This window comes from Tauraco erythrolophus, chromosome 4 (genome assembly GCF_009769465.1).
Source record: "Tauraco erythrolophus isolate bTauEry1 chromosome 4, bTauEry1.pri, whole genome shotgun sequence".
Taxonomy (NCBI): Eukaryota; Metazoa; Chordata; class Aves; order Musophagiformes; family Musophagidae; genus Tauraco; species Tauraco erythrolophus.
The window spans coordinates 66,963,211-66,991,080 of NC_141468.1; the positions used below are offsets into that span (position 1 = coordinate 66,963,211).

At 41.4% G+C, this 27,870-nt stretch overlaps 1 protein-coding gene across 1 annotated transcript in view; it reads left to right on the plus strand.

Annotated features, from left to right (window-relative positions):
* The window catches only part of TMEM178B (transmembrane protein 178B), a 226,252-nt gene that overhangs the window by 37,068 nt on the left and 161,314 nt on the right, over nt 1–27,870 (plus strand). The window contains exon 2 of the mRNA XM_086610635.1: nt 27,718–27,831. Within this exon, the coding sequence (XP_086466761.1) occupies nt 27,718–27,831 (114 nt within the window). The remainder of the gene's footprint in view (nt 1–27,717; nt 27,832–27,870) is intronic.

Here is a 27,870-nt window from a genome sequence, read left to right on the forward strand (position 1 = left end):
AGCTCTAACAGCTTTCTTACATTCTGATGGTCCCTTAGATAATGCAATTGCAACACTTTTTTTCCTGGAGTAACAAATAGCAAGAGCACTAGGTTACACATCTGTAGAGCAAACTATCACCAGGAAGCTATAATGGTAGCTGCCTAATTGAATTGACATTTTATGTATTATAAGTGAAAAATATTAAATGAACCCTATTCTAATATGTATCACATTGTGTGAGATTTTTTTGGGGGATAACTGGTACTTTGTGCCAAATGTTGCTGAGAGGAATATTATAAACGGGATGAGTATTAGAAAGGCCATCTCTTTCATGCAGGATTTATATCTAAGGTCTAGGTTTTAACGCTTTTATTCATATATGAATTTTATTCTGTGCATTACTTGACAACAACATCCACTTAAAATGTGTAAAACCGTCAATCTATCTCTAAAAAAGAATTGAGATTTAAAACCAATACATGGCCAACAAGTATTGACTGAATTTACATTTCTTCTGCTTACCGATCAATAACCAGATATTCAGGGTATGTTTTTAGCTGTCCTCCATGAGCATAACTGCTAGATTCCTGGAGCTGAGCCTTTAAAAGTTGAAATATTGTGAGAAATAGTGGTAAAATCTAAAAGGTTGGCTACTGCTTTGCAGTTGGAGCATCACACAGAATTTGATGCTACTCTTTGTAAGTACTATAGTCTTGTCAAAAAAGATGATTTTACCTGGGATATACTGTTAAAGTTGGGGTTGGTAGGACCATCATCTCTACTGCGGGAGCTTTCTTCAGAAAAGTATCTAATAAAGCCTACTGTGAAGAACTAGAATAACTTGCTTTTAGATTTCATATTTGTGTGAATCTTGCATATCCGAAAGATACGAGGCCTGTGCACCATTTTAGCCTTATTTTGGGTGTTAAATTTATCTTAAACGGCATATAGGCCCTGCCATGACAGATTCCACAGGGGCATTTTTGTTAGGAAAATGCAGTAATATGAATAGCTGTAAAACTTGTTTAGACAGAAGAAGAGAGAGAGACTAAAATAGCACAGTGGAACATGGGCAGGAAGGAACAAAAGTGTGTGTATGTTGGGAAGGGTAATACACATGGCTGCTTAGGCATTCAGGGCAAATGGTCAGGAACATGTTACCAGTGGTAAAAGAAAGTCTTGAGGACAGACAGAGTCCGAGGGGTGAGAGCTGTCTGAAAAATGAGAAGATAGTTGTGGAAAGATACTCCCAGTCTTTTTAGGTGGGATTTTTTTAGATAGTTCAAGATAGGCTCATTTTCTTTTGTCTTTCCTCTGTTAAACTTCAGTGACATCTTCATATAATCTTTGAAGCTGTTATAATGAAATCCTGATTTTTTCTAATTATTAAATTGAGATTTTCGGTAACATTTCCATGAAAGTATATAGTCATGGAAAGTAGCAGGAATAAAAAAAAACATGGAAGACTTACATAATTTGCTGATGAAAGGTGTTTTTTCTTGAAGGCAACCATCCTGGGACCAGATTCACCACTGCTCTGCACTTGTTGGCAAGAGGTGCTTCACAGATGTAATGCTGGTGCCCTCACGGGGTCCTTGCTGTTTCAAGCCTGGGCTCTGTAAAGCTCTCCTTGCTGGCTGGCAGAGTCCTGTAGGAATAGTTCCTTTTAGTGAAAAAATATGAACAGTTGTAACCTGTGTGAGAACAGATATTAAACTGATAGGGTTTTAAAATGTATTTTAAGTGTAGAAGAGGGCAAAGCATCAGAGTACCCCAGAAGCATTGATAGCTATTGTCTGGCTGCACAGAAATATTTCACTCAGCTATCAGAGTTATACTGGGAGGAAATCAAAGAACAGTAAAAAACTGAGACTCTGGGATGGTTGGCTTAGGAGTTAAATTTTTGTCAAAGCTAAATCAGTAGGGCCAGATTTCAGAGCTTCTATTTGTGTTCAGTGGTAGCCCTACCTTCCTTCTCCTGACTTGCCACACAATTAAAAGGATTACTTCTGAGAGCCTGATTAATAAGTACCAAAATGTAGCTTGTACTTTGGCACAAAACAATGGAGGGAAAGACAGGAGATCACCAAACTCTCCATGGGTCTAGTAAGAGGAATGTTTAGAGAAGCACTCAGAGGAAGTGTTGAATACTGCATTCAGCTCTGGAGCCCTCAACACAAGAGGGACATGGAGCTGCTGGAGCGGGTCCAGAGGAGGGCCATGAAGATGATCCGAGGGCTGGAGCACCTCTCCTATGGAGACAGGCTGAGAGAGTTGGGGCTGTTCAGCCTGGAGAAGAGAAGGCTCCAGCGTGATCTTATAGCGGCTTTCCAGCACTTAAAGGGGGCCTACAGGAAAGCTGGAGAGGGACTTTTTACAAGGGCGTGTAGTGATAGGACAAGGGGCAATGGATTTAAACTGAAAGAGGGCAGATTTAGGTTAGATATAAGAAAAAAATGTTTCACTCTGAGGGTAGTGAAGCACTGGAACAGGATGCCCAGAGTTGTGGCTGCCCCATCCCTGGAGGTGTTCAAGGCCAGGCTGGATGAGGCTTTGGGCAACCTGGTGTAGTGGAGGGTTTCCCTGCCCATGGCAGGGGTGTTGAAACTAGATGGTCTTTGTGGTCCCTTCCAACCCTAACCATTCTATGATCCTATGATTCTATGAAGTGATTAATAATGAACGAAAATGTAAAATTTTAGTTCCATACGAGACAGAATTGACTGTGGTGATAAGCTGTGGAAATGGTAAACCATGGTTGCCTGAAGCTCTTAGCTTTAAGCAGTTTCTCAAATAAATTGTCTTCTGTAGTTTCTTGCATTTATCTTAAAATCCTGGAGTGCGCATGAGGAAGGGAGAGAGGAGCACATGCCTGTGTTAGTGTAACCCCAACACTTGATGCAGAGTTTGTTGTGCACGTTTTGTGGTACTAGGAAAAAGGCAACAAATTCCTGGTAAATGTGAATTTTCTAAATCTTGGAGTACTATAGAGAAGATGGAATAAATTGTCATTTTCTGAATTTCAGGAAATGATGCTTAAATTGAAAATTTTTTAATATTACTACTAGAACATAAGGATATGTGCAAAACTCATGTATAGCTTGAAGGCTTGTGTACTCATTGGGTGTGGGCAAAGAAAGTGAGTTTCAAAGCACATCCTCAGGTGAAAGATTTGGTATTTCCAACCTAAATCACATGGCATTGTTTCTTTCCTGGGAAGGTGATTACTGTAACCACTCAACTGTTAACTGCGAGCGTGCAATTAAAAATGTATGTTGTGTTTGTCAGCTGTTTAAACTGTTCAAGATAGTTACATAAGGTGAAGAAATTCATTACATAAGTTACACTATGAATTGCAAATTGTTTACTTAGTTGTGACAGTCATAGCTTAAGATATTTGTAGGCCAAGAGTTGGTCAGAGAAGACATTTATGAATCACTCTGAATGATGAACACATTTCAGATTCTTTTTTGCAACCTGTTAGCAGACAATTAACGAAGACAAAAGGGTGAAACTTGTCTAAGTTGTATTTAAATTATTCAGTCTACTCCAGATTTCTGACTTAAACTGGGTAGCTGGGTTTGTACTAGTGACTGAATTTGGCAGTTTGTATCTTGTTGAACTCCTGAGTCATCTAGACTTTCGAATGTTTTTCTCTATAGCTGTATAATTACAGTGAGAAAATGGAGTAAGTACATTAATAAGGCTTAATTAAAATGTGCATGCACGCATACTTGTGTATACAAATCCAAGTACCAAATTTTCTATGTTGTCCTGATTAAGCATCAGAGACAATAGTAGTCTGCAGTGCAAATTATCTGTAAATTTTGTTTAAAGTGCTTTTTTCTACAGTGGTACAGTGTTTCAAATAGTCTGGTGATGTGTTAGCAATTGTTCTGAGAAATATGCAAAACATGTTGGTGTCTGAATTTTCTTAGTTAACCTCCAGCTTTTGTGATAGAGTATCTTGTTCAAATTCTGGAAAAAAAAATGAGCTAAATGAGTACTGGGCAGTTTGCCCCTGATACAGTGTACTGGAGTTTCCACTAGTATGACTTCTCAGGCAAAACCTTGCCCTTATTGCAATAATAACATGAAAACCTTCTTTGAATACACACTACCCCTTGAGTCTGTGTTCTAGGGGGTTTTTGTTAATTCTGGGTGTGAAATATGTTCATTTGATTCGTGTCAATATGGGACAATGGATGGATGTGCAAATAAGTGGCGAGGAGTAGGGTGCGCTTATTCAAGATAAGTGATTGTCTTAGTTTAAGATCTCTGTGAAATGCAAAAATGTAAACCTGCGAAATGCCTCATGATGCTGCCAACCACGAGCCCCAATTGTGAAATGTGTTCCCCTGATACATGGCGATATAAAACAATGTTAGGGCCGCACAGTGAAATATGACCTTCTCTGTATATATAACCTTTAACCATTCTGTTCGTTCTTGTATAACCGCAGCCCTAGAGAAAGCAGAATGGTATGGTTATAGTTCTTGCTTCTTGCAAAAGCCACCTAACATTTTGGGTTTTTTTTTTCTCTTCTTTTGCTTTACTGCCAGTTGCAAGGTGTTAGACAAGAGGGGCCTGGGGGCCTGTATGCGCTTAATCTCAAATCTCGCTTAACCACTTTTAAGTTAGCTTACTTAAGTCATGTATCTGCAAGTTGCATAACCCTTGTGTAAGATAAGCAGGAGCCAAGATGGAGAACAAGGACGGTCCTGGTGACTTCACAGAGCAGAGTCATGATGACTTCACTAGTTTTCTGGGGAGGTGAAAAAGTCATCATGAGGAAGACATACAGCCTTCATCCCTGAGACCCCTACTCACAACCACCAGGAGACACTGCGCACGCGCAACTGGGGGGTTAGGGGTGGAGACTATGGAGATGACTTCTCCGAGCCCATTGTAATAAGACCACCTTTTTCTCAGAAATAATTGAGAATATGTATTAGTAAAAGGAATATAAACCAGAAATAAGAACTACATGGTGTGCGTCTTGGTGGAGCGGAGACTCCCGGTGCACCCAGCGCTGTTTGCCTGCTTTTATTCGCCTAATAAATCATAAACTTTAGTTGGAGTTCTGTTTGGGACTCACTCATTTATCACACTGGGCAAGTCTTGTGCTGCGGGCTGTTTACTGAGAAGCTTTTGTCAGGTGTGAGTAGCGGGAGCCACCTGCTACAACAGCAAGGGTCTCTGCCCTCTTTTCCTGAGATGTGGGTGACTCAGCCAGCTGAACTGTAATTCTGTGATCCTGGGGGAAAATGTGGGGTCTGGCTGTGTCTGTCCTTCCCCTCCACCTTGCTTTTCTCCATCTTGGCCCATGAGAACTCATTAGAAGTGGCTGAAGGTCACTTGTGCTGACAGCCTGCGGTCTGGCTCAGCTGCTGGGTTAGCTGAAGATTATTGGTTCATGGATGCCTGGATCTCTCCTCTCTTCTCTTGACTGAACTTTTTGGGATGATTGACAAATGCAAGGGTGCTTTTGGTCAAAGTATGTTTTCTTACAAGAAAAGTAACTCTTCTGGGGCCAGAATGTCTTGCAGCAAGTTGGCTGTGTGTCAGCAGAGCAGCATGAAGTTGTCCTAATGTAAAATGGCCTCTAGCTCTGTCTCTGGTCACCCCTGTTTGATGTAGTTTTCAAGTAGTTTGGTACCTTACAGGTACTTCATTGTGATTAATGAATGTTTATCATTCTGGAGTTCTTCCAGGGGAAAACATTTAATAAGTACACAGGAGTGTTATTGAAATGCACTTCACTGCATAGCAGGAAAAGATGTATTTAATTGTTTCTGTAATTGCTGGGCATCTTTTCAGGAATGCTGTATGTGCACCACGCACAGATCATCTAAGTTTTTCGCTGCTCTTCATGTTTAACTGAGATGGCTGGTGAATGGCTACCCAGCCTGGCAGGGGAGTGTCTTCAGAACTTGACTCCTGTAAAAACTACCGGCGTTGGCATGCACGTGTGAGCCGTAACTGCTTTGAAAAGTGGAAGTGGCCAGTGCTTAACTCTGAGTTCAGAGCCAATGAACCAAGTCACTTGGTGAATGAGGCAATGGAAATACTGAGAAAGGTCTACATGGAGGAAATGAGTATGAGAAAAACAAGAAAGAGAAGAGGCTGGCTTCAATGATCAAGGTGTGTGAATCCTGCCTCCTAAAATGGTATGGAGTCATTCAGAGATGGAGAATATAAACCTGAGCAGCTCCCATCCTGCTAAATACTTGTTGCTTATCAGCAAAATAAAGCAGATCAGCACTCAGATCTTGACTGTTACCTGGGATGAGCTGAGGATGAAGAGGACATAGGCTGAGTCAGGTCCTCAGTGTTGCCCAGATTTCATCTGCACTATCCACTTACCAAACATAAAAAATAAATTTTAAACACAGTTCTTACCACTACAAAAGTCAGTCCTCACTCCAGTGTTACCTTGCTAGAAGTACCTGTGTTAAATATAAGGGGGCAGGAAACATTCAACTAGTGAAATATATTGATATTTTTTTTTACCCTGGTACTTTCTAATCTTACCCATGAATTCAGTTTTCTCCAAAACAGAATAGTTTGCAGGTTTTCTGTTTCAACTGAAATTGTTCCTACCCATCTTAACTAATTTATTTCAGTAAGATAAGAGAAAACTCAGTTTTCCTTATTATTGGCATTTCCTTCTCCTCTGCTTTTGTAGTATTTTGTCTAGCTTTCATCATAATAGAAACAAATCTGTAAAACAAACCAAACAACAAAAAAAAATTAAACTAATGCACATACATGAAGCAAGAATCACTGTTCTAAATCTACAATAGAGTGAAAGAAGATGCGGTTTGTTACCAGGAAAAGTAATTTCAGTTTCATTTTTGCCCTTCAGGAGGAAATACTAATTAAAGTATTCCCTGCTGCTCTTTTGTACAAGGCACCATAGCTCCAGTACTGTACAGAAGGTTTTGAATGACTGTACTGAGCTTGTCTTGTGGGTGGGGAAGGGTGGGTATAGTGGAATGCAGGCTAGAGGTGGTTGATCCTTCTCAAAAATGTTAGCTAAGTAGAGAGTTCTTCAAATAATGTAATGTGGTCATAGTGGCGGAATACACAGAGGAGAATTAAAATGTTTAGTTACTCATGTTTTTTTTTCCTCTCTTCAGCTCCAAGAAATCCAGATCATTCCTGCTGTCTTCTGACATCTCTGTAGGACTAGGGAGAGTTGCTGAATCAGTGTAGTCCTCAGCTCTTGCAAGCAACTGCTCTGTATAATCCCAGCCATAGAAGTCTTAAACTACATGTGAAAAAGTAGAATTTTTGCCCTTTCTTCTTAGCTCCCACCAAAACATAGAACTGCACCTATGTTTGTTTTAGGTTCAGCCTCATTCTTAACCTTCTGTGTTTTCATAGTCGATAGTCTTCCCTATTGAAGTGAGTCTTCTCCTTTGCAGCTCTCGCCATCAGAATGAGCTTTTTCTGCCTCATTGACTTGCCACCTCATCTCAAAATACATCAGAGAATGGACCCTTTGTCTGTCCCTTAACTCCTTTCTGTACCTGCCATTACTTATTTTCCTCTACCGAGTGTTTTGGAATATAGCGTGGAGAGTATGCTATAGCCAAGTGAAGTCATATTTTGCTACAGCGGATGGTTCTTTGCCCTTAAGAGCAAAGAGAAGCAATGAATGTACTTTAGCTGTTAAGTGGTCCAGTCCTTTCAGGCATAAATCTTGTGCTAATTAAGATGCTCATATTAACAAATCTCATGAACCTATTTCCTTTGGCTGTAGTAAATGCGTTTGCTTACATCCCACATTTGGATTGCATTGTAGTGACTCTGACTAATTTGAAATCAAGGTAGAGAACTTACTTGAATTTGGTTAGTACAGCAGGACTTGCAGTCAGTGCAGAGAAACTCTGGTGATGCCAAGCCTTGAGATGGAGCTGTGTACCTGTCCTAGCCTGTGTGAGTCAATGCAAAACACTCAGATGATGTCTGGGCACAAATCACAAATGCTAGAATAGTTCCTGAACTGTTTACCCAGACACTAGCTTCAGTTTAAAGTGCTGATGGGAGTGTTTTGTCACCTGAGAGAATTTGTGTGAGTTTCTGGGATAGTCAGGATTCTTTCATATGTAATTTTCCCCTTCTTGATGTTCTTTCACTTTTGCCACAGCTAGCTCACTGCTTAACTGCCTCCAGCTGCAGCTCACTGGCATGGATCAAAAAATTGGGTGGCTTTATAAGCTGAGGAAAATATAAGCATCATGCTATCTCAAATTCATATTTGACAAGCAAAAGGGCTGAAAAAGGCTCATAGCACTGCTTATAAATGTATGAAAGAAATGGGCAGCCATCTTGAAAAGAGATTTGACTTCTTGCCAAGGAGCCACAGGGAAAGAAACCAGGACAAGCTGCGTCCACTCACCTGAACATCGTTCAGCCATGACTAGTTGTGTGATAGCTTTGTAACGTAACACTTCTGTTGTCTGTGGTCTGTGAGCTGTCAGAGCTTTAATTCTCACAGGATGGGATTTTTGTCTCACCTTTGTGATTGGTGGTTACTTAAATACAGAGAGTTCTGCTTGGGAATGAACGCCAGTCATGCCAGAGACTATATGTATTGGAAATGGAGAGAGATGCAGAGGGGAGGAACCTCTGGTGATGCTGCATTTTGCTGCTTTCCTTAAAACAAACCTCTTTGATATCCAGATGAAGCAACTAGCACAATAGTTGATGTTGATTGATATCACTCAATCCTCAAACAATTCACTCAGCTTCTGCAAAGAACATTAGTTCAGCAGCACTGGCAGAGCATTGATGGAGGTTAATTTTAATGGTAATTTGGAACCTGCCTTATTTCCCTTTTAAAAGGCTTTTATACATGAAATAAACTTTTATTGCTAATTCATTTCATAATCAGCTGGTGTGGATTCATGTTAAGTAGTGCAGTTCGTACTAGACTTCCTTTTCTGGAATAAGGAGAAGCTATTGCCCTCTTCTAAATACTCAGGGCTTGTGGTTGTTTGTAGTTCAGAGAGGTGAACTACAGGGCTGAGGAACCAAAGGCGAAACCAATGAATGGGATATTTGTTTTTAATCTTGCAACAAACTGCACTTCCTCTGATAAGGTAATTCATGACACAGGAGGTTGGGTCTGCCTGCCAAGGCACACTATGGAGTCTCTGGCTATACGGTGCTTAGGCTTTTCCTGTTGCTTTCCTTCTGACTGATGGGAGCAGCATAGCCCTAACCCTAATGAAAGATACTCTCAAAACCTTCCCTCATGATGTGGCAGAGCAGTACAGCTCATGTTTAAGCATCTCATCTCCCTGCCTAGGACTGTCTGACTGTATCTCTGGTGCAGCACAGCTGTCTTTCGGGAATCACACTGTTCCTGCAAGTATGAGGCTACCCATTTTTGACAAAGCACTCTAGTGGTTATCCCTGTCCTTTCTAACAGGAGACTGAGGATCCAGCAGGCACCAGCATTCTCTAGATAGAGATAAGTAATAGATTATATTAGTATAGCTTCCCCCCCACCCCCCCCCGCCAAAAAAAAAAACCATCTCCTCTTAAATCTCCTGTTAAGAGTATCTGTGGTCTGTGGTGACAGGAGTCTGCTCTTCTCCTATTAGAAGTGAGACTGGCATCCTTCAGCTATCATGCTCAAAGACCACATGGCATTACTCAAATTCACTTTATAGTATTAAGAGTAATAGCTGAGAGGAAATCATGCTCAACTTGATGCCCAGAGCAGCATATGTGTGTCTCTGGTTCTGCAGTGTCAGTGGTGAGAAGCTGCAGAGCTGTTTAGTGCTGAAATGTTTCAAGTGTTATGCTACTACTGTGGCTCATGTGTAATCATTTACAGTAACCCCCCTTACTGATCTTGTACTTTGTGGCATGGAATCAGGGCTCCAGAATCATCAAAACCTGAGACTTAATTTATCTTAATCAGACGAAAGGCATCTGATGCCAGATTTAAGATTAAATGAAAGGAGCATGTTGGGGATCAAAGAAGGCTGCAGAGGCAATCCTGCAGCTTGTGTGACGATATACTACCTCCCCTGAGACCTCAAGAGCCTACATATTCTGACTTCTTGGGATACAGGATGCCGAGTCTACTAAACAGTCAGGGCTATTTCAAACTCTGTTTTCTGCCCTGGTACAATATGAATAATAAAATTACAGACTTGTCCTCAAGAAAGAGCTCTTGTGGGTAGGTGAGATGTATGGTTGAGCATAATGAGACTGTTCCACCTGGTTATGTCTCTTCTTGGACCTTGAATATTAGTAATACGTACAGCTATTTTCTTTCACTGATTAAGTTCAAAATCAGCTTATTAGGTGTGGTATTGGAGACATTCAGAAGCACTTGGAATTTTTACAAAATGGTAAAGGAATTGGGTCTAGGACAGTTTTAATTTCATAATTGTACAGTACCTGGCCTCATGGGGACCTGGTCCAAGACTGAGGCTCCTAGGCATTGCTGCAGCACTGGTGAAATACAGTAAATGTCACTAAGTCTGTAGGAAATCTAAATAGACAATAAAGGTATTTTCTCTTGTTCCTTCCTTTTGATGACAAGCTAAGTGTTCTTAAATATTATAGTCTATATGACATGGAGTGCTGCATGTTTTTCTTTAACATAACTTATTGTCGTGCAATTTCATAGCCAAATCTTTCTTCCATATCTGAAAGGCTGTGGAGGAATGGATGAATACTGTTATTTCTCACTCCTTAAGGTAACTGGGTTATTTTCCTGTAGGAAAGATGTTTGCTGCAAGGTGGAAAATAACTACCTAGAAATTTGTTGTCTACCTGCTGAGGAATTCTCCACTTCTGGGCCACTTGCTCAATCATTTTGGAAAGATAATTATTAAACCTCTGGGATTCTATATTGCTGAGATATCTTTTCTTTAATGTAATCCATTATGAAGTGCTGACATCCAGTCTCACTCCTGTGCATGCTCCTGGCAAAGACTTCTCTTTTGTGTGGATGAAGTGATATTCATGCAAGTTCAAGCTGTTTGGTTGCTGGTATCCCAGTATGGGAGTATTTAACAAAACTTTGTCCCTGTACTGAGAATGGTTATCCCTGTATCCTGTAGGTGCTGTGGGTATCTTTAGAAAAGCTGTTTAACCATTAAGGTGTAAAATCCACCGCATTTGCAAATTACTTATACAGAGATGTAGGATCATGTTATCAGTTTCAGAAACTGGGCTATTTTATCTTTTATTCCTCTTCTCTTTTCTTTCAGAGCTCTATGCTGCTAGCCCCTTTTTTTACCTGTTGCACAGTTGTGTAGCTGCAAGCATAGGTGCAGTACCCCATCCTGTTAACCATGTAAGCCTGGGTGCTCTTTTCTCTAGGCATGATCATACTCATCAGTTGGTGGAGGTGGCCATGACAGTGTTTGTATCTTGAGCTGATTGCGGCATTGAAAAACAAGTCTATTGTATGACAGTTTTGGGCATTGACTGTTCTGCCAGTGAGTCTGGCACTTGTCTACCCTCAGTGCATTTCTACTGCAGTATGGGACTAGCATTTTGCTTCTCCTTCTGAAGTCGTCTTATCCTGGGAGTACTTTCCTGAAGTACTTCTCAGCCACATACCTCCAACCTTAATTTCTTTTCGCCTTTGAGTTAGGTTGTACTTAGAAAAAATTTTGCTGGAAGTGGTTTGAATGTAGTTTGCTCACTGAGCTTGTACTGTAGTCTCTTCCTAGTGCTGCATTTGGCTCTTACCCTGGTGGGTGGAATCTCTGGGCAAGATCAGCTTGCAGCTGTATCTCTTTACTATGATTTTTGTCACAATGGTCGTAATTAAATCTGATATTGCAGAACCCTAGGGGATAAGAATAAAGCTAATGGCATATTTTTTTTAAAGGTTTGGATGTTTTCCAAAGAATATGTTTTCCATGAAGCTGACATGTTCTCTTTGTACCCTTTGCCAGAGTGGCTGATGGCCCAGTGGAGTCATGTTAAGAATCATCCTGGATCTTTTTCACCTGATCCTGCAGTCAGTGAACTGAAGCCTCATGCTTTTGGAGTCTGAGAGGCTGAACACAGCCCCTGACAAAATAAGAGGAAAGAAAATTAGGGGGTAGGTTAGCATCTGCCCAGTCCTTCTTCTAAGCCATGTTGTAATTTAGAGTAGAAAGAATTCTATATTGTAATAAGATGTTGGTCCCTAACTTGAGACAAGTAGTGATTACTTGCTATCCATGTTTTTATTGCCTTAATTTTTAATTGGGATTTTTGGAGGAGGGGGAATAGAGATCTGCTGTCTCTTAGATAACTTAATTTCTGGTTAATAGAATGATGGATTAAGGGCTGTGTTTAGGCCTATTGCAAAGGAGATTGATTGTTCACTCCACAAATTAGTGTCCTCAATTTAGTGTACAAAGGTAGGAAACAGAAGGCCTAACTTTTTTGTGGGGATAATATGTGTCTTAATACTGGGCAGCTATGCTGTCTTTATTAAATACTTTGTGATACTATTAAGAAATATACTGTGCAAGGTATTGTAAGAGTAGTAATTAGAATAGGAAGTGTAGCATTAGTAGAATGCAACGGTCTATGACAACACTTGGATTTAGAATTCATTGTACGGCTGAAAATAGGAGTCCAGAAGCACATAGGATGCTGAATTGTGGAGTTAATAATTTCTAAACTGAAACATTACAGTTCAAGACTTATCTTTATATATTAAACAAAATGAGCAACTAGATGAGGAGGGAAGGTACAAAACGGAGAAACAGCAACAGTCTTCCGGGGCACAGATTCTGTTCACTGTCTATGTACAGCATTCTGCCTCAGCTGTCCCATTGGGTGTTATCAGATGCTGCTGAGACATAGGCGTTTATTGCAGCTCAGACTAGGAGTAAAGATTAAAGGAAAATAAATCCTGAGCTGACAATGCCTGAGTAAATGCCAGTTTCCATAGCCCCTTCCCTCCAAATATGAAGCAATGATCAAAACTGGCAAAAATCCAATTTGGAGTTAAAGGGCTTGTACCTTGCAAGTGGTGTTAGGAAGTGCTTTCTTCTCTGGTCCCATGTATGGTGACACGTCTTTTGGGATATGGTTGACTCCTCCTCTGTCAGAATGAGGATCATAAAGCATGTTCTTGAGTTGTAAAGGGCTGAATAACACTTAGGGCCATAAGGCCCAGTGGATGGACCACTCGGTGGATAAGGAATTGGCTCTATGGCCGCACTCAGAGAGTAGTGGTCAACGGCTCGATGTCCAAGTGGAGACCGGTCACGAGTGGCGTCCCTCAGGGGTCCGTGTTGGGCCCGGCCCTCTTCAACATCTTTGTCGGTGACGTGGACAGTGGCATGGAGTGCACCCTCAGCAAGTTCGCCGATGACACCAAGCTGTGTGGTGCCGTCGACACGCTGGAAGGGAGGGATGCCATCCAGAGGGACCTCGACAGGCTGGAGAGGTGGGCCCGTACCAACCTCATGAAGTTTAACCAGGCCAAGTGCAAGGTCCTACATCTGGGTCATGGAAATCCCAGGCACAAATACAGACTGGGCGGAGAATGGATCGAGAGCAGCCCTGAGGAGAAGGACTTGGGAGTACTGGTGGACGAGAAGCTCAATATGAGCCGGCAATGTGCTCTTGCGGCCCAGAAGGCCAACTGCGTCCTGGGCTGCATCAAGAGGAGCGTGGCCAGCAGGTCGAGGGAGGTGATTCTCCCCCTCTACTCTGCCCTTGTGAGACCTCACTTGGAGTATTGCGTCCAGTTCTGGAGCCCCCAACATAAGAAGGACATGGACCAGTTGGAGAGGGTCCAGAGGAGGGCCACGAAGATGATAAGAGGGCTGGAGCACCTTTCCTATGAGGACAGGCTGAAAGAGTTGGGGCTGCTCAGCCTGGAGAAGAGGAGGCTCCGGGGTGACCTTATAGTGGTCTTCCAGTACCTCAAGGGGGCCTGCAAGAAAGATGGGGAGAGGCTGTTCAGGAGGGCCAGTTGTGATAGGACAAGGGGTAATGGTTTTAAAATAGAGGGAGGTAGGTTCAGGTTGGATATTAGGAAAAAATTTTTTACCATGAGAGTGGTAGAACACTGGAACAGGTTGCCCAGAGAGGTGGTGGATGCTCCATCCCTGGAGACGTTCAAGGCCAGGTTGGACGAGGCCCTGAGCAACCTGATCTAGTTGGAGATATCCCTGTTCCTTGCAGGGGGGTTGGACTAGATGACCTTTGAAGGTCCCTTCCAGCCCTAACCATTCTATGATTCTATGATTCTGCTGGCCTTTCAGGTATAGCGGTGGTGGGATGAGATGGACAGGGACAAAGGTCTTCGGAGGTGCGATGCTTACCTTTTAGATAATGCTTGTTGCTGCTGTCAGTAGTTTTATATTAACTAATGGCTCTATATGCATTTTGAATAATTTCTTTCAAGCTATGAATCCTTCTTGACAGGCAGCAGAAATATTTAGTCCAGCTTACCCTGGCCAGAATGTCTTACATTGCAGTGAGTGGAAGATTTTTTTCATACGGTGACTCTCTAATTTGACATTTCAGACAGAAAGATGCAAGAATTCAGAGTTTACTTTTGCCAAATGACAAGAGAATGTTACAGGCAAAGGAGCATCATACCACAACACCCTCTGAAAGCAAAGCAACATCTACCTGTCCCTGCAAAAAAACCCAAACCCAACAACAGCAGCAAAAACCCAGTCTGCACCCCAACCTGCACTGATCCAGCAGTAGACATGTGTCTACTGGATGAGAAATTCTCATCCCACAGTAGTCTTTCTACATTTAAATAGACACTAGCTCTGGGTCTAAGCTAGGGTCACATGGCTTTACAACAACCTGTATCTTTCTTGGGCGTGTAAAAAAAGTAATAGGTGCTATTAGAGCTACTTGCATTTTCTCTACTCTGTTTTACTGCTGTGTTACATAAGCTGGGCTGGCTTCTGCCATTTTTCTGCATTAAATGACACATCTTACACATGCCTTAAAAGAAAAGAAATGCCATGAATCTTAGGTAATGTGCTTGGAGACTAGACATCTTTGGGATTTGGCTAATACAACTTAATTCCCAGTTGAAGACCATGCTGGGAGTAGATCTTCTCACTACTAAGTTTCTTGTAGCTGGCAGCTATTGGCATACTCTGGTCCTCGCAGTTTTGTATTGGGAACAAGCAAAGGGAAGGCTGGGGCTAGAGATAAGTTGGTCCCTTCTCAGTTTGTGCTCCTATACGCGAATATTCGTCCTTTCAGTATTTTTCAGCCACTCTGAAACACGTTTTTCGTTGAGTATAGAGAGTCTGCAGTGATGTTGAGATTCTAGCCCTAAGTTGTTGACTTAAGTACATTTCAATGCAGCCAGAACTTGATGATAGCACCAAAAATGAATTATCGTAACATTTGTGAAGAGGCTCTCAAAGTCTAAGCCTTCTGGACACAAGGGCATATGATGGTATTGCAAAACTCATCACTGGATAAGCAAAGGCACAGTCCAGTCAATTGGAAAAATATTTTTTGATCACATCCAGCAACCTTTCCTATTTCAAATACTTCTTCAAGAATAATTTCCTCTGTAAGGGAGAAACCACTTATGGTTTCAGACAGCTGCAGAGAGATTAACGATATCTGTGGTTCATAGATTTTTAGAATGACCAAATTGTGCTTTAGCTCATCTCGGATTTCACAGTACTGTTGTCTGATCTTCTTACCACCATCTTTATCTTCTTCTCCCTTTCCCTCTGGTTGTCTTTTATTTTGTTTGCCTATTCAAGGACTGTTTTTTAAATATCTACACAACATTTAATTTCTTAAGCCCTTTATTTGACTCAAGCCTTCACATACCATGGTAAGTCCAGTTACAATAGTACAGAAAGGAAAGAGCAGTCGGCTGGGAAATCTTTTGTCCCTCTGAATGCATGCTCCTTTACAAAGGATGATGGAGCATCCTTGTAATTTAGTGATGGCAACTCATCAGTTAATAATTTAAACAAGGACAATATAGGGAATGACTTCCCAGGCAAAGAGCACTGTCAAACGTGAAACTACTCCTGACTTTGGAGAGCCATTACACATACTATCTTTATAATTTAGTGGTCTCTACTTGCCAGTAAACAGTCCCAAGGTTTATTTCAAGGTAGTTTTAGTAGCTTTTGTCCATCAGGCTGTGTGATCTGAGTTGATATTCAGTTGTTGGAGTTTATGGGGCAAGAAATATTATGAACTTGCAGGGGAAATTTAGGGATGATCTTGTCTGTTAGCTTTACATTGCACATACATTTAGTAACTGCCGGTTACCTTTGTCTGAGAAATACTTTTTGTGTATGAAAGTGATGTCTTGAAAATGCCTTTCTTCTGACCACACTACCCTAACAGTTATTTGAAATAGCTAGAATGGGGACAGCATAAAAAATGGCTAGTGAATCTTAGGGAATCCGGAAGGTAAGGATGTAGTTACTAAGAAAGGAATCTTTCCGCCCAAGAGACAATATGTCTAAAGTCTTCTGTTTGCATAGTTTTAAAGTCTCAATACAGTCCTAGATGGATGGACACAGTTTGTCTTATCAGCAAAAGAGGTTACAAGCTCCAGTAGATTGAGAGAATAGTTTATGGGCAGAGCAGGCTTCACCCTTTCTGGTCTATCCATGCTGTAGTCTTCTCATGGGGAAAAAACCCAGCCTTGCTGAAAAGCTGATGCTGGATTCCCTCCTCACTTGTTTCTTTAATGGGCTAATTGCCTGCTGATAGGTTTTTTGGGGTTTTTTTGAACCGAATCCTTTTGAATCCTGTGGTTTCTCATAGTTACCTTTTGTTTAAAATGTGCAAAACAGGATCCATGCTAATGCTGGTGTACTTAATTTAAGGCAAGCCAATTTACCTCTTACATGTAACTATGCGAGTTAGGAAACCACATCTTAACTTCAGCATATAAGCAAAATGCTTTTTGACTACGTGCCAATCCTGAAGATAAGGGAAAAATAGTTATTCTAAAAATTGATCTCCTTTGTTTCTTGTGAATCCCTAATATATGACCCCTGCCAAGAAAACGTCATCCTTCTCTCTCCTTTTTCCTCACCACAATTTACGTTAAAGTGAAAGGTCTGAAACTTCTCCTCTCCCTACCCCAGCTCAGTCGAGGGACAAAACCTGCCTGAAAATAGTGTCATATAGATACACAGCATAGCCCACATAATGTCTTTCATCTAAGTGATGTTCTTAAGAGACTGCCGTAGGCGCTGGATGAGGCTGAGCCTAGAAGTGAGGACCTTCGGGGAGATTAGACTGCGTTAGGTCTCATCTTAAGTTCCCTAATGCGGAATTCAAAGCATCGGAATGATTCTCTGTCGTGTTGTGATTTCTGCTGTTTAAACATGAGGTTGAAGTGCTACAAGAACTTGAAGCTAAGTGCTTTCTCCAGCTCAGCAATTTGTGGAGCTAGCTGTAAACTAACAGTATAGAGACATGGAGAAAGGTGTATATTTCTCTCACTTTAAGAAGCAAAGAGATGTTTATAGAAAGGCATATTTAAGTTGTAAAGCAGCATATAAAATAGCTTTCCAAGGTACAGAGATAGGCATCCTCAGACTTCACCGCATATGTTCACACACAGATCCTCAGTAGAATTAGTGATATCAGCGGACCCATCCTTATTATCCTCTTGGCGATCTGGGGCCCTGCTTCCAAGACATCTCTTTGAAACAGATTTCCAAAATGGTTCAGTAAATACCAAGCTTCCTGGGAGTATCTTAATGTGATAATCAGATGATGAGCATTCATATAAAAGAAACCTGTCCATGGCATAGCCTTGAGTATGCTTTTTCTTTGGCTTGACAGCAATGCTGAGGTAACGCTTTGTTCCATGAGCTATTGGGTCATCAGTGAGTTTTTACTGGTAATTGCTGTCTCAGTGACTTTTTATTGATCATTTAATTTCTACCTCCAAACAACTAGGAGCAAATATTTTTCAGCCCTTTTAACCTCCTTGACTTTTCATTTGTGCTCTGCTTCCCTCTCCCCTGTGGGCAGCCCAATGCAAATAGGTGGACAAAAAGATTAATAGAAGCAAGGAGATGCTTTCCTCCCCTCAAGTGCCCTGTGGCTTGGAGACTGTTATTAATAGCTGAAGTGAAAAAGTGTTTCATAACCATCCTCTTGCTCCAGCTTCCTTGCCAGCCCCTTTTCCTTGGTCCCTGGAGAGAAAGTGTGAGCTCATCACTTTCCAATGCAAATCAGCTTTTGGTCTCATACTTGGATTCTTTTCTTATCATGAGTGGCTTCTGCCAGCTAGTTGCTTTAAGCAAGCTGCTGTTTTCTGGGATATCTGTAGAGCATGTGGGGAACAGGCCTAGCAAAGCTGTTCAGGCACTTTCTTTTTCCTGTACTCTGAAAATGTTGCTGTCTGCTCAGTACATGCACACACGTCTGCACCTTAGTCTTTACTCACATAGTGGTTGAAAAGGAAATTTAGATATTTGGTGTGGAAACCAAAGTTGAAATTGAAATGTAGGTGTTTCAGTCCAAAATACTTAGAAGTCCCTGTGTGGAATCTGGAAGCTATTGTGTGTGTCTGGAGATCTGTAAGCTTCATGGATTGCATCTGTTTCACATGCACTTTGTGTCTGATTTTTTTTTTTTTTCTTTTCCATATCTCTAGAGATCTAATGGATCAGTACTGAAAGTGAGTTTTTCAGTTCAGATGACCTGGGAAGAATAGGAATGGCATACCGTCCTCTATTACCCCATTTCTGTATGGATAGTAGAGCATAGTACAGTATGTTGGATCTTTGCAGCCTTCCCCCCTGCTATGTTTTCACAAGACTTCTTTACCGGCTGAGTGTTATCTAACAAGTTTTACTAAGCTAGAGGCTCTGAGAGAACCTTTGCTTGGAAATGAAGTGAGATGATACGTAAAAGAAAAATGAGAGGAAAAAAGAGCAGGAAAGTTCTGCTTGTCACTCTGAAAAAACCTTTACTCACTTTCCTAAGGAAAATCTTTAAGCTGTACGTTCTGTTAATGTATTTGCTGGGTATGTGCCATTTCAGGGACGAAGTAATATTTATCTTATGAATGTCTCATCCTTTCAGTGGCTGTCACCTTGGTGAACACAAGCAAGCTTTTCCTTCAGGTAAAACAAGATGTTGTCATCTTCTGAGTATGTTTCACCAAAGTTCTGTGTTCATTACGTTTTCTGGTGGTCAGTAAAGACATCTACATGTAAAAAGAAAATTTAGGTGATATTGTAGAGTTTAGATGACTTAGGTGATATTGTAGAGTTCTGGCTATTGAAATAAGCCTTTGCCACTGGCAGCCTGGCAGGCTTTCTGCATTTTACCCAGTAGGGAAGATGTAGATGCCCAGTGTGCTTTTAAGTACAGTTAGCAAATTGTTATTTATTTTCATGCAGAAAACTGGCTCTGAAGCAGAGAGCTTGCAAAGGAGCAGAACCACTTGTGAAACTTGATAATATGGCTAATGGTTTCAGCTGGAAAAAACACTACAAAAAATAAAAAAAGTCCATGTTTTAGAATCTTTGAAATACACTTTTAAGACTTTAAATTGTAATAAGTTTTTTAAACTATTCTTTAAAGAAGTCAAAATAAGTTACAGACGAGTTCAGTTTTCTGGATGTACAAAACTTTTCAGTTGACCTGAAATTCTGTTGTTTTTTTTTTTATTCCTGGTTGTGTCAGTGTCGTGTCCCCCGTCCCCCTGCCCCAGTTTTTCAAGTTGGCCTTTGAACCCAAAACACAGGCTATTTGCCTGCCTGTGCGCGTGACTGGTGTAAGCGTGTCAGTGATGACTGCAGCACTTACACCACTGCATTGGGAGAGAAGGAATTGCAGCTCTAGAGAACTTGGCTGCAGACCTGTGTGTCTTGCTGCAGTACTGTTCACACCATGGTGACTGCTCCATGTGCTTCTCCATTTTTGGAGATCAACCATCTAGGTAGATAAGGCATCCTTACAGGTGGCTTTTCTAGAGCCATGGTCACTCAGGGCCGAATATCCTTTGGCAGTCCTTACTAGGATGATTCTAACTGCAGAGATGCACACAGCATAGATGAGATCTATGTTTGTAAATATGATACAACAAAGGTGGATTTGTAACGAACAATTGGTGCTCAGGACCTAATGTTCACTTTGTGTGTGTTTTTGGGGAGGGGATGTTACTTCGGACTGGCTCTGCTCTTGTACAATTAATTGAATTCTCATTAGCTCATCTTCCAACTTAATTTATGAAGAATCTAGTTGGCATGTTCTTACAGTACCTTGTGTTATGAACCAAAGCACGGTAACTAGAGATGATCAGGAGGTCATTTTCAAAAGTGCACTCCTGATACATCTAAGCGTTACCATAGACACATTCATTGTCTCTCCCAGTATGTGATCCTTGGGTCTGTCTGTGAATAGGGAAGGGGACTGCATTACATCCCTCTCTGGCTTTTATACAAACCTGTAAATAGTGAGTAGAAGCTAATAGTGCATCTCTACCCACTTGTAGAGGTAGCAGCTAGGGGCTAGCAACTTACTCTTAAACCCAAAATACACAAATCGCAACCCATCAACTGAAAAGAGGCATCAGCCCAATTTCCTTGCAGCCCGCAGCAAGTGACAACCAGTACCAGAAGTTGTTCCACTTTATCTAGGACAAGTAGCAACAAGTCATACTGGCAGACCAAGCTGAACCTCAGTTCAGGATGACACCAGAGCCAGCCAGGAACAAATATGATCTCCTGTTCTAAAAATTTGGCCCATACTGCAGTTGAAAAATCTATCTTGTGCTCTCTTAATTAGAACATTGGCTTCTATTTATGCATATAAGTTAATGAATATTCATCAGACATGTTGATTAAGGTGAAGTTATTTGCATATTCTTCCTAGATTTTTAGACCTTTACCCTTAGGTATTCTGGTATTCAAGATATTCATGTGGTACCAAGGGAAATTCTGATTAGGTATTGGGGGGGAGGAAATTGATAATGAAGGTGGTTAGATGTTGGAACAGGTGCTCAAAGATGGTGTGCGCTTCCACTCTTGGAGATATTTAAAACTTGTCTGGACAAGGCCCTGAGCAGCGTGAGCTACCTTTGATTTTAACTTTGAGCAGGAGATTGGGCCGATAGACTAGAATCTAGAGGACTCTTCTAACAAAAAATAATTCTATAATTAATGCAGGAGAGTAATGTTCTTGCATTTTTGGCATTATTATATTTGTAAATGGGCACAAATATGTAACCAGTGCTTTCATGGTTGGTATTACTCCAGAGATAATGAAATAATCCCGTTAAGTGTGTTGCAATACTTTCTAATGAAGTCTCTGCCCTCATCTAGAAGATAGTTACTCATCACGAGCTCATTAACTAGTCAGCATATCTGATTGTAATTCTGTCATAGCAGCTAGTCAAGGTAAAGCCTGATTTCTCCTCCTGCCTTCCTCCAGGGCTTAGTTTGACCAGTTAATGCATGCTGAAACTGCAACAACCACCTTGCCTGTATTAAAGTGCCTCCAGATGAGTTCTAATGGTTTGTGTGGAATGATACAAGAGACTGAGGGCAGCACATACAGCTGAGGGCAATAATTCTTAAATTGCACCAGCCTGAATTGCCAGGGCTGATTTGGAGCCTGCATACAACATGAGCACAATTTAATAATCAACTTTTCCAAGGGAGATAAGACTTTTAAGACACTAACAGATATATATGCCACATGCAATTGCTTTTTGTAACCTGATCCTAGCCCTGACTCTGATTATAGCCCCTGGAAACCTTTCTGAAATGTTATGCTAAGAAAAAACTATAAACTTTCTCAGCTCTACAGATTTTCTGAAGATAATGTGAAACAATTAGAGGCTAAATGACCAATCTACATCTTCTGTCTGCTTATTATGGATATAGTCACCCAATGAGGGAACAGTAACCAAACCATAGGATTAAGGCAATCTCTCATAGAGAAGGCAGTTTCTCGTAATGAATAGCAAGTATATGTTGTAGTGAGTGCAGTTTCAAAGCCAGAGGCTAAGATTCCTTTTACTAGGAAATGTTTGTGTAGTAATTCTGAAACAGATTTGTAAAAATTAAAGCTAGCACAAAAGGTGAATTTTGTGGAATAAATTGCTGGCTCCAAACAGTTCATCCAGAGGTATCTACAACACAGAAGGTAAAGCTGCCTGGAGGTAGCAAAGGCTCAGAACATCCACGTCAGTCTCTTCAGAGAAGCTCATCACATCAGAAGCCTTGGCAGGAAATGTAATAAAACAAATACTAGCTGTACAGCTGGATTCTTCTTAGAAATCAACTTACATGCTGCAAGAGAAGAACGAGCACTGCCCAGTTTCAGATCTCTCCAGGTTACAGAAAGCCAGGTAACTGCTGTGAAGTCTGGGACGGCCACACCATAGTACATCCAGAGCAAGTGAGCTACTGGGCTCCCTGCCTCTGTCTGAGATTCCTGGTTGCTCTTACCCAAAGATTGCTGCGAAGAGTCTTAGAGTGGGAGAAATTCTTATGTGTAGCTGTGAACCCTACAGCTACCAAAGGCAGCATGTTCATGGGCATCGGGCTAGTCTCTACCTGAACCTTAAGGATGGTTCCACAATCTGCAGCCCTGAAAGCTGGGGGGAAAAAATGTGAAATCTTGTAGCCCTCATTGGCAGGAGGGGAGTATAGTCAGTCAGATAACCTGTGCAAGTTAACTCTTGTTGTGCCGTCTTGGGCTGTGTCTGAAGTGGCATTAATGTCACTTACCTGACTTCTCTCACAGGTTGGCAGTTTCATGAAAGACCGTCTGAAGGACTACTTTCTGTTGCCAGCTCTCAGATGAATTGGTCTGTATTAGGCAGAAGACTATACTATATGATCACAGTGACAGCTTAAATTCCTGAAACTCGACAACCACCTTTGCAAAAGTCAAGCTGACCTCACAGGGCAAATGCCTCTGGGCACTTCTGAGATCCAAAGTTGAGGACTGATGTGACCAATACCCTGGTGGCATTTTGAATTTTCATTCTATTTCTTAAATTAACTGTGGGTAAAGACTGTTTCTTGGAGCAGTTTCAAAGTCTTGAAATATTATTATATTTAAAGGGGGGTTGGGGTTTGGTGATGAAGAAAGTTACTGGCCTGAAAGTTCTGAAGGAGGTTGTCTTTTTACCCACCAGGCAAATGCAGTATGGACACTAGCAGTATGACTTTCCTTTTCATTGATCTCAACCCTGTTCAGCCTAGAGTGGGAGAAGAGTTCAGTCCCTCCCTTCATTACCAGTTTGGGGCCTCTACTGGGGTTGTGTTTACAGCCCTAGTAATGCAGTGGGAGCTGAGTTTCACTAGTAGCTGAACTAACATCAGGATATCGGGTTAGTTTTGAAAATTGAATAGAAAATAATGGCACAGTGTTTTTGAGTGTTATTCCTGCTATAGCACAGTTTAAGGATTTCTGTTCTAACGAAGAAAAGAGGAAATATATAATAATAAGGTGATAGTCTAGAGCAATGCTCAACGGATATGGGAGGGGAATTGAGCAGGTAAGTGGATCATTAAGAAGAGTGGCATGTTTAATGCTGTGAATACTTAGCAGCTCTGGATGAAGCCATCTCTAGTTTTCTCATTTCAATTTTACTTGGCATCTGAACTTCGCTGGAACAGGGCTTTGCCAACCACAGAGTTACAGCTGCCGAATCTCCTGTGAGCATCTGTGCTTGTATGAGGATGGTATGGCAGTTTTTCTCTGCATGGTTCTAGTTGCATCTTCCTGCTGATTTCTTTCCTAGGACTCTCTGAAGATGTCAGCCACTTTTCTTCCAGATTTTCAGTGAACGTTCCCCTTTGATCAGAGGAACATGGAATATACTGTATCTGTCAGTGGAGCAGCTTTATGGTTGTTTCATGTTTCTTGTGGCCAGCTATAACACTTGCTATGGCAGCTGCACAGGTGAAAAAAAACCACTTACTGGTTTGCTCTGTAAATACTGTTCCTGGTTATCTGAGCAAAGTGCAGAGCTCAGCTGCAGTTCTATTTGATCTTTCTAAATTAGTGCTTAAGGCTGGAGATACTCAATAAATTGCAGTTACCTTATTGAGGGTGTGGAAGGGAAAGTGTTTGTGGTGGGGTTTTGTTTTGTTTGTTTGTGGTTTTCTGGTTTTGTTTTTTGTTGTGGTGGTTGTTTGGGGGTTATTGTGTTGTTTGTTTGGGGGTTTGTTTTTTCCCTTAGTCTTGCTTCCCCTCCCGCCTCAAAGGCTGGAGTGAACATACCTATCTATTCTTCTGAAGGTAAGAATTTCTTGGCGTTTTTCTGAGATGACTTTCCAGGAGGGCAGTAGTTCCGATCGTTGCTGCAGTCACTGCCTCTGCTTTCCCTGGGGCTTCCAGGACCTGGATGTTTGGAGGTCTTGAACCTAGTTCTCTTCTGTGTGGGACAAATAGGGGAACATCATGAAGTATGAAATTGTCAGTTCTATAAACTCGTCCTTTTCCTAATTTTCATCAGCAGGTCCAGGCAAATGAAAGCCTCTGAGTTTCAAAAGCTAATTCCCTTATGTAGCTAGATATACGCTGATGCAGTTGCATTAACTCAGCAGGGTCACTGTTCTACACCTGTGAGAGCAGGTTTAGATAAATGGCTCATGTTTGAATGCCAAACAATAACAAACTTTGTCAGTTTGGGCCACGAAAAGCTTGAGGTTCCCAGTAAGATCCTGCCTGCCTTCTCTATCAGCAGCGGCCTTGCGGATAAAGATGGCTGCATGCTCTGTCCAGTGGTTGCTGCTGTTCTAGAGTCTGAAGTAATTGAAATGCTGGAAATTGATAGAAGACAGCTCTGAAACACTCTGAACTGCATTCTCCTGAGTGTATTACACTCAGCATTCACAGGAGAGTTTAATGGCCTGAAGCCAAAAGGGCCCATTAGCTCATGTGAGCTGACCTCTGCTATATCATAGACCATTAAGTGTCACCCGTTTATCCCTTTATTGAGCCCGGTAACTTAGAATAGACTGAAGTATTTTGAGCCTTGTAACAAAAAATTAATTAGACTTGCCCATTCTAGCAGTGAGCCTAGGCTTAATGCTTCAGAGAAAGGTGAAAATACAGGAGCTGCGTTCTTGTCTGTCTGACCTGGAGGTCAGTTTCCCTGTGTAAGGCGAGTAATGGGGACAATTCCCAGGTACAAGCAAATTCTCTGTACTTTGCTCGGCCGTGTTGAGTGCACACAGTGGCCAGCCCTGATGTTTCTGAGACAAGTAGGGGAAAAAGGAGAATGTATCTCACCACATGCACTGAAGAGCACTTTATGGGCTGGTCGCTACAAACTCTTGGTTGGAGTCTTGATGTTTATTGGCTAATGGCATGTTATTTGGAGGTGGGAACAGTGTTGTAACACGTTGTGTGGCTGGAAAGGAGAGCGTCATGGAATTTACCATTAAAAATCTGCCTGGACTTCAGCTATCATTGAATCATTGCCACTGCAGTTGTACTCTTAGTTCTAGACAGTCTTTAAACATGTACTTAAGTCTTGTTAAAGCCATGGTGATGTAAGCATAAGCCCCAAATTATATATATGGTGAAGTGATGACCTGAATTCAGACCATAATCTCTCTTTCTGCTTTAGGCTTTCGTGATATAAGACGGTAGTAATGTAGTGAGCTGCTCACTAACAGCATTTGCAGTAAAAATAAAAAGTCTGATGGACCTTGCTAGAAATTAGCCTCTTTGGTTTCAGAGGAGGTACTTTCTGCTGATTACATTAAGAAATTATAGCAAATGGAAGAGATTTTTTTTCTTTCTTCCTTCTGTACGCTTTTATTTTGAATCTTGGCTCTGTGTCCTTGTCTGCTATTCTATATAAATCTCTTCTCTGGGCAGGTATCTGATAACTTAAAGATTATTTTCTGACAAATAAGCATTTTCCATTTTCTTGCCAATGCTTCTGATCCATGAAAGCAGCTGACCAAAAGGGAATAGGAAAACCTGTAAGAAGGCAATGTTGTGATTTGGGGCTTTTTTAAAGCTCTTTGCACACTAGCTGTCTTTTTTTAAAAATACTATTCTTAGTTTGAAACTTTAATTCTGGGCGTACATTTGGTGCCCAGATGGTGCAGACTCACACAGAAGCCCATCACGCTGTCAGGGCAGGCGGATACATATGTAAATATTTTGCCTTTTTCCCCTATAATGTTTGGGTTTGTCTAATCTAATTGCTGTCAAAGGCAGAACGTGGAGAATGCTTAAGAGGAGCAAACAATGTGGACCTCAAATGTTTGTATTGCACTAACTTTGGAAGATGCTTGTAGCCTGTGATGTAACTAATAATTATATTTCATAGGCTTTCTTATTCATGCTGTGAATTTATGGTGTATGATAAGTTCATGCTAAGTGAATATTCTACAACCTGAGGTAGAAACCTGTATTTCTAGTGGCATAAAAGCATATTTAACCCCTTGGAGCTGTCGATTATAAGGCTAATGGCTTTGTCTTTTCAGTTCAGGCTGACACTAAGTGTTCTCTACCTAACTCTTGGTGTATAGCACTCTTTTCTTATTTGTATAATTCATTGCTTCATTTAATTTATTCTATGGAGTGCCTGTCTTAATGTATTTTTAATACATAAAAGCTTTTCTGCTGAAAAGCTGCTTCTCTGATCAGTGGTAGCTAGTAGCAAACAGTGTGGCCACCACATTAAGGATAGTTATTTTGTTATTAAAGGTCTGATTCAAAATACTGTAATATTAATGGAAAAATGACTTTTGTGGCTTTGAATCTGACTTCTTAGTGAGGAGGTCTAATAGAACTCGTGTTAGTTGAGGATGCTGGCAAAAAGAATGTAGGAAACGTTGCTGGTTTTCGTCAATGCAAGAAATGTTGTACTCGCTGGTTTCTGATCAGATGTGAAACTTGGCTAGGTTATAATTCATGGAAAGCATCAGGCTATGCCAGACCTAGTCCTCTAAGGACATTAACTACGCAGACAGATACCAGGAGATCAGGGCCTGGAGGTGTGATTATTGTAGAGGAAGGAAAATGGCTGTAAAAGGAGAATGTAATAATGTGACCGGAAGACAAACTGAAGCAGCATGTGGTTCTTTTTTCCATGGAACGTAGATGAAATCCTGACTACAGGGGGAATAAAATTGCCCATCTCAGCCATTCGTGTTGCCATCTGAGGCTTATTTTTCAGGGGTACCAATAAATTCTGCTTCTGAGCCTGCTATGAGGTACCTTTAAGAGACATACCATAGCCTGTTACTTATCCTTCTGCTTGTCTTGTTTCTTGACTGTGGGGTGGAGGGGGCTCAGGAAAATTGTTCACTATCTATACATGTTATTTTTTCTGTGCTGTTGTTTATTGCTGAAGGAAAGACCAAAAATGTTTGCTTTGTGTATCTCCTGGAGTATGGGCATTGGGACAAATTACTGCCCCGATAAGCTAAGATATGAATTTACAGTTTCTACACAGTAAATACTGGTGTGCCTGCTGCTAGCTCATGGTTCAGAGAAAAGAAATGAAAGAAGGGGTGATTTGCCACATATGTATCTGATGGTGAAAGCAGACACTCTGGCAACTACTGCAGGGCCTTTGGTGTACTGTTGATGTGAGCTTACCTCACAGGTGCCTTGTGCTTGTCACGGGCCAAAGACAGTGTTGGTTGTCACAGTGGACTGATGATAGTGATTGCTTTGCTCCTGGCCTTTGCTTTGGTCGTCTGGCCTACAGCTAGGAGGACATGTTGCATTCATTTAACAGGACTTTCTTTTCTGCGTTTTTGCCCTTCCCAGGAGCAATTGAGCGGTGCACGTACATCAAGTACCACTACTCCTCAGCGACCATTCCCAAGAACCTCACCTACAACATCACCAAGACAATCCGCCAGGATGAGTGGCATGCCTTGCGTAAGTGGTGTTGGCTTTCTTCTCCGTTCTCCTCACGTG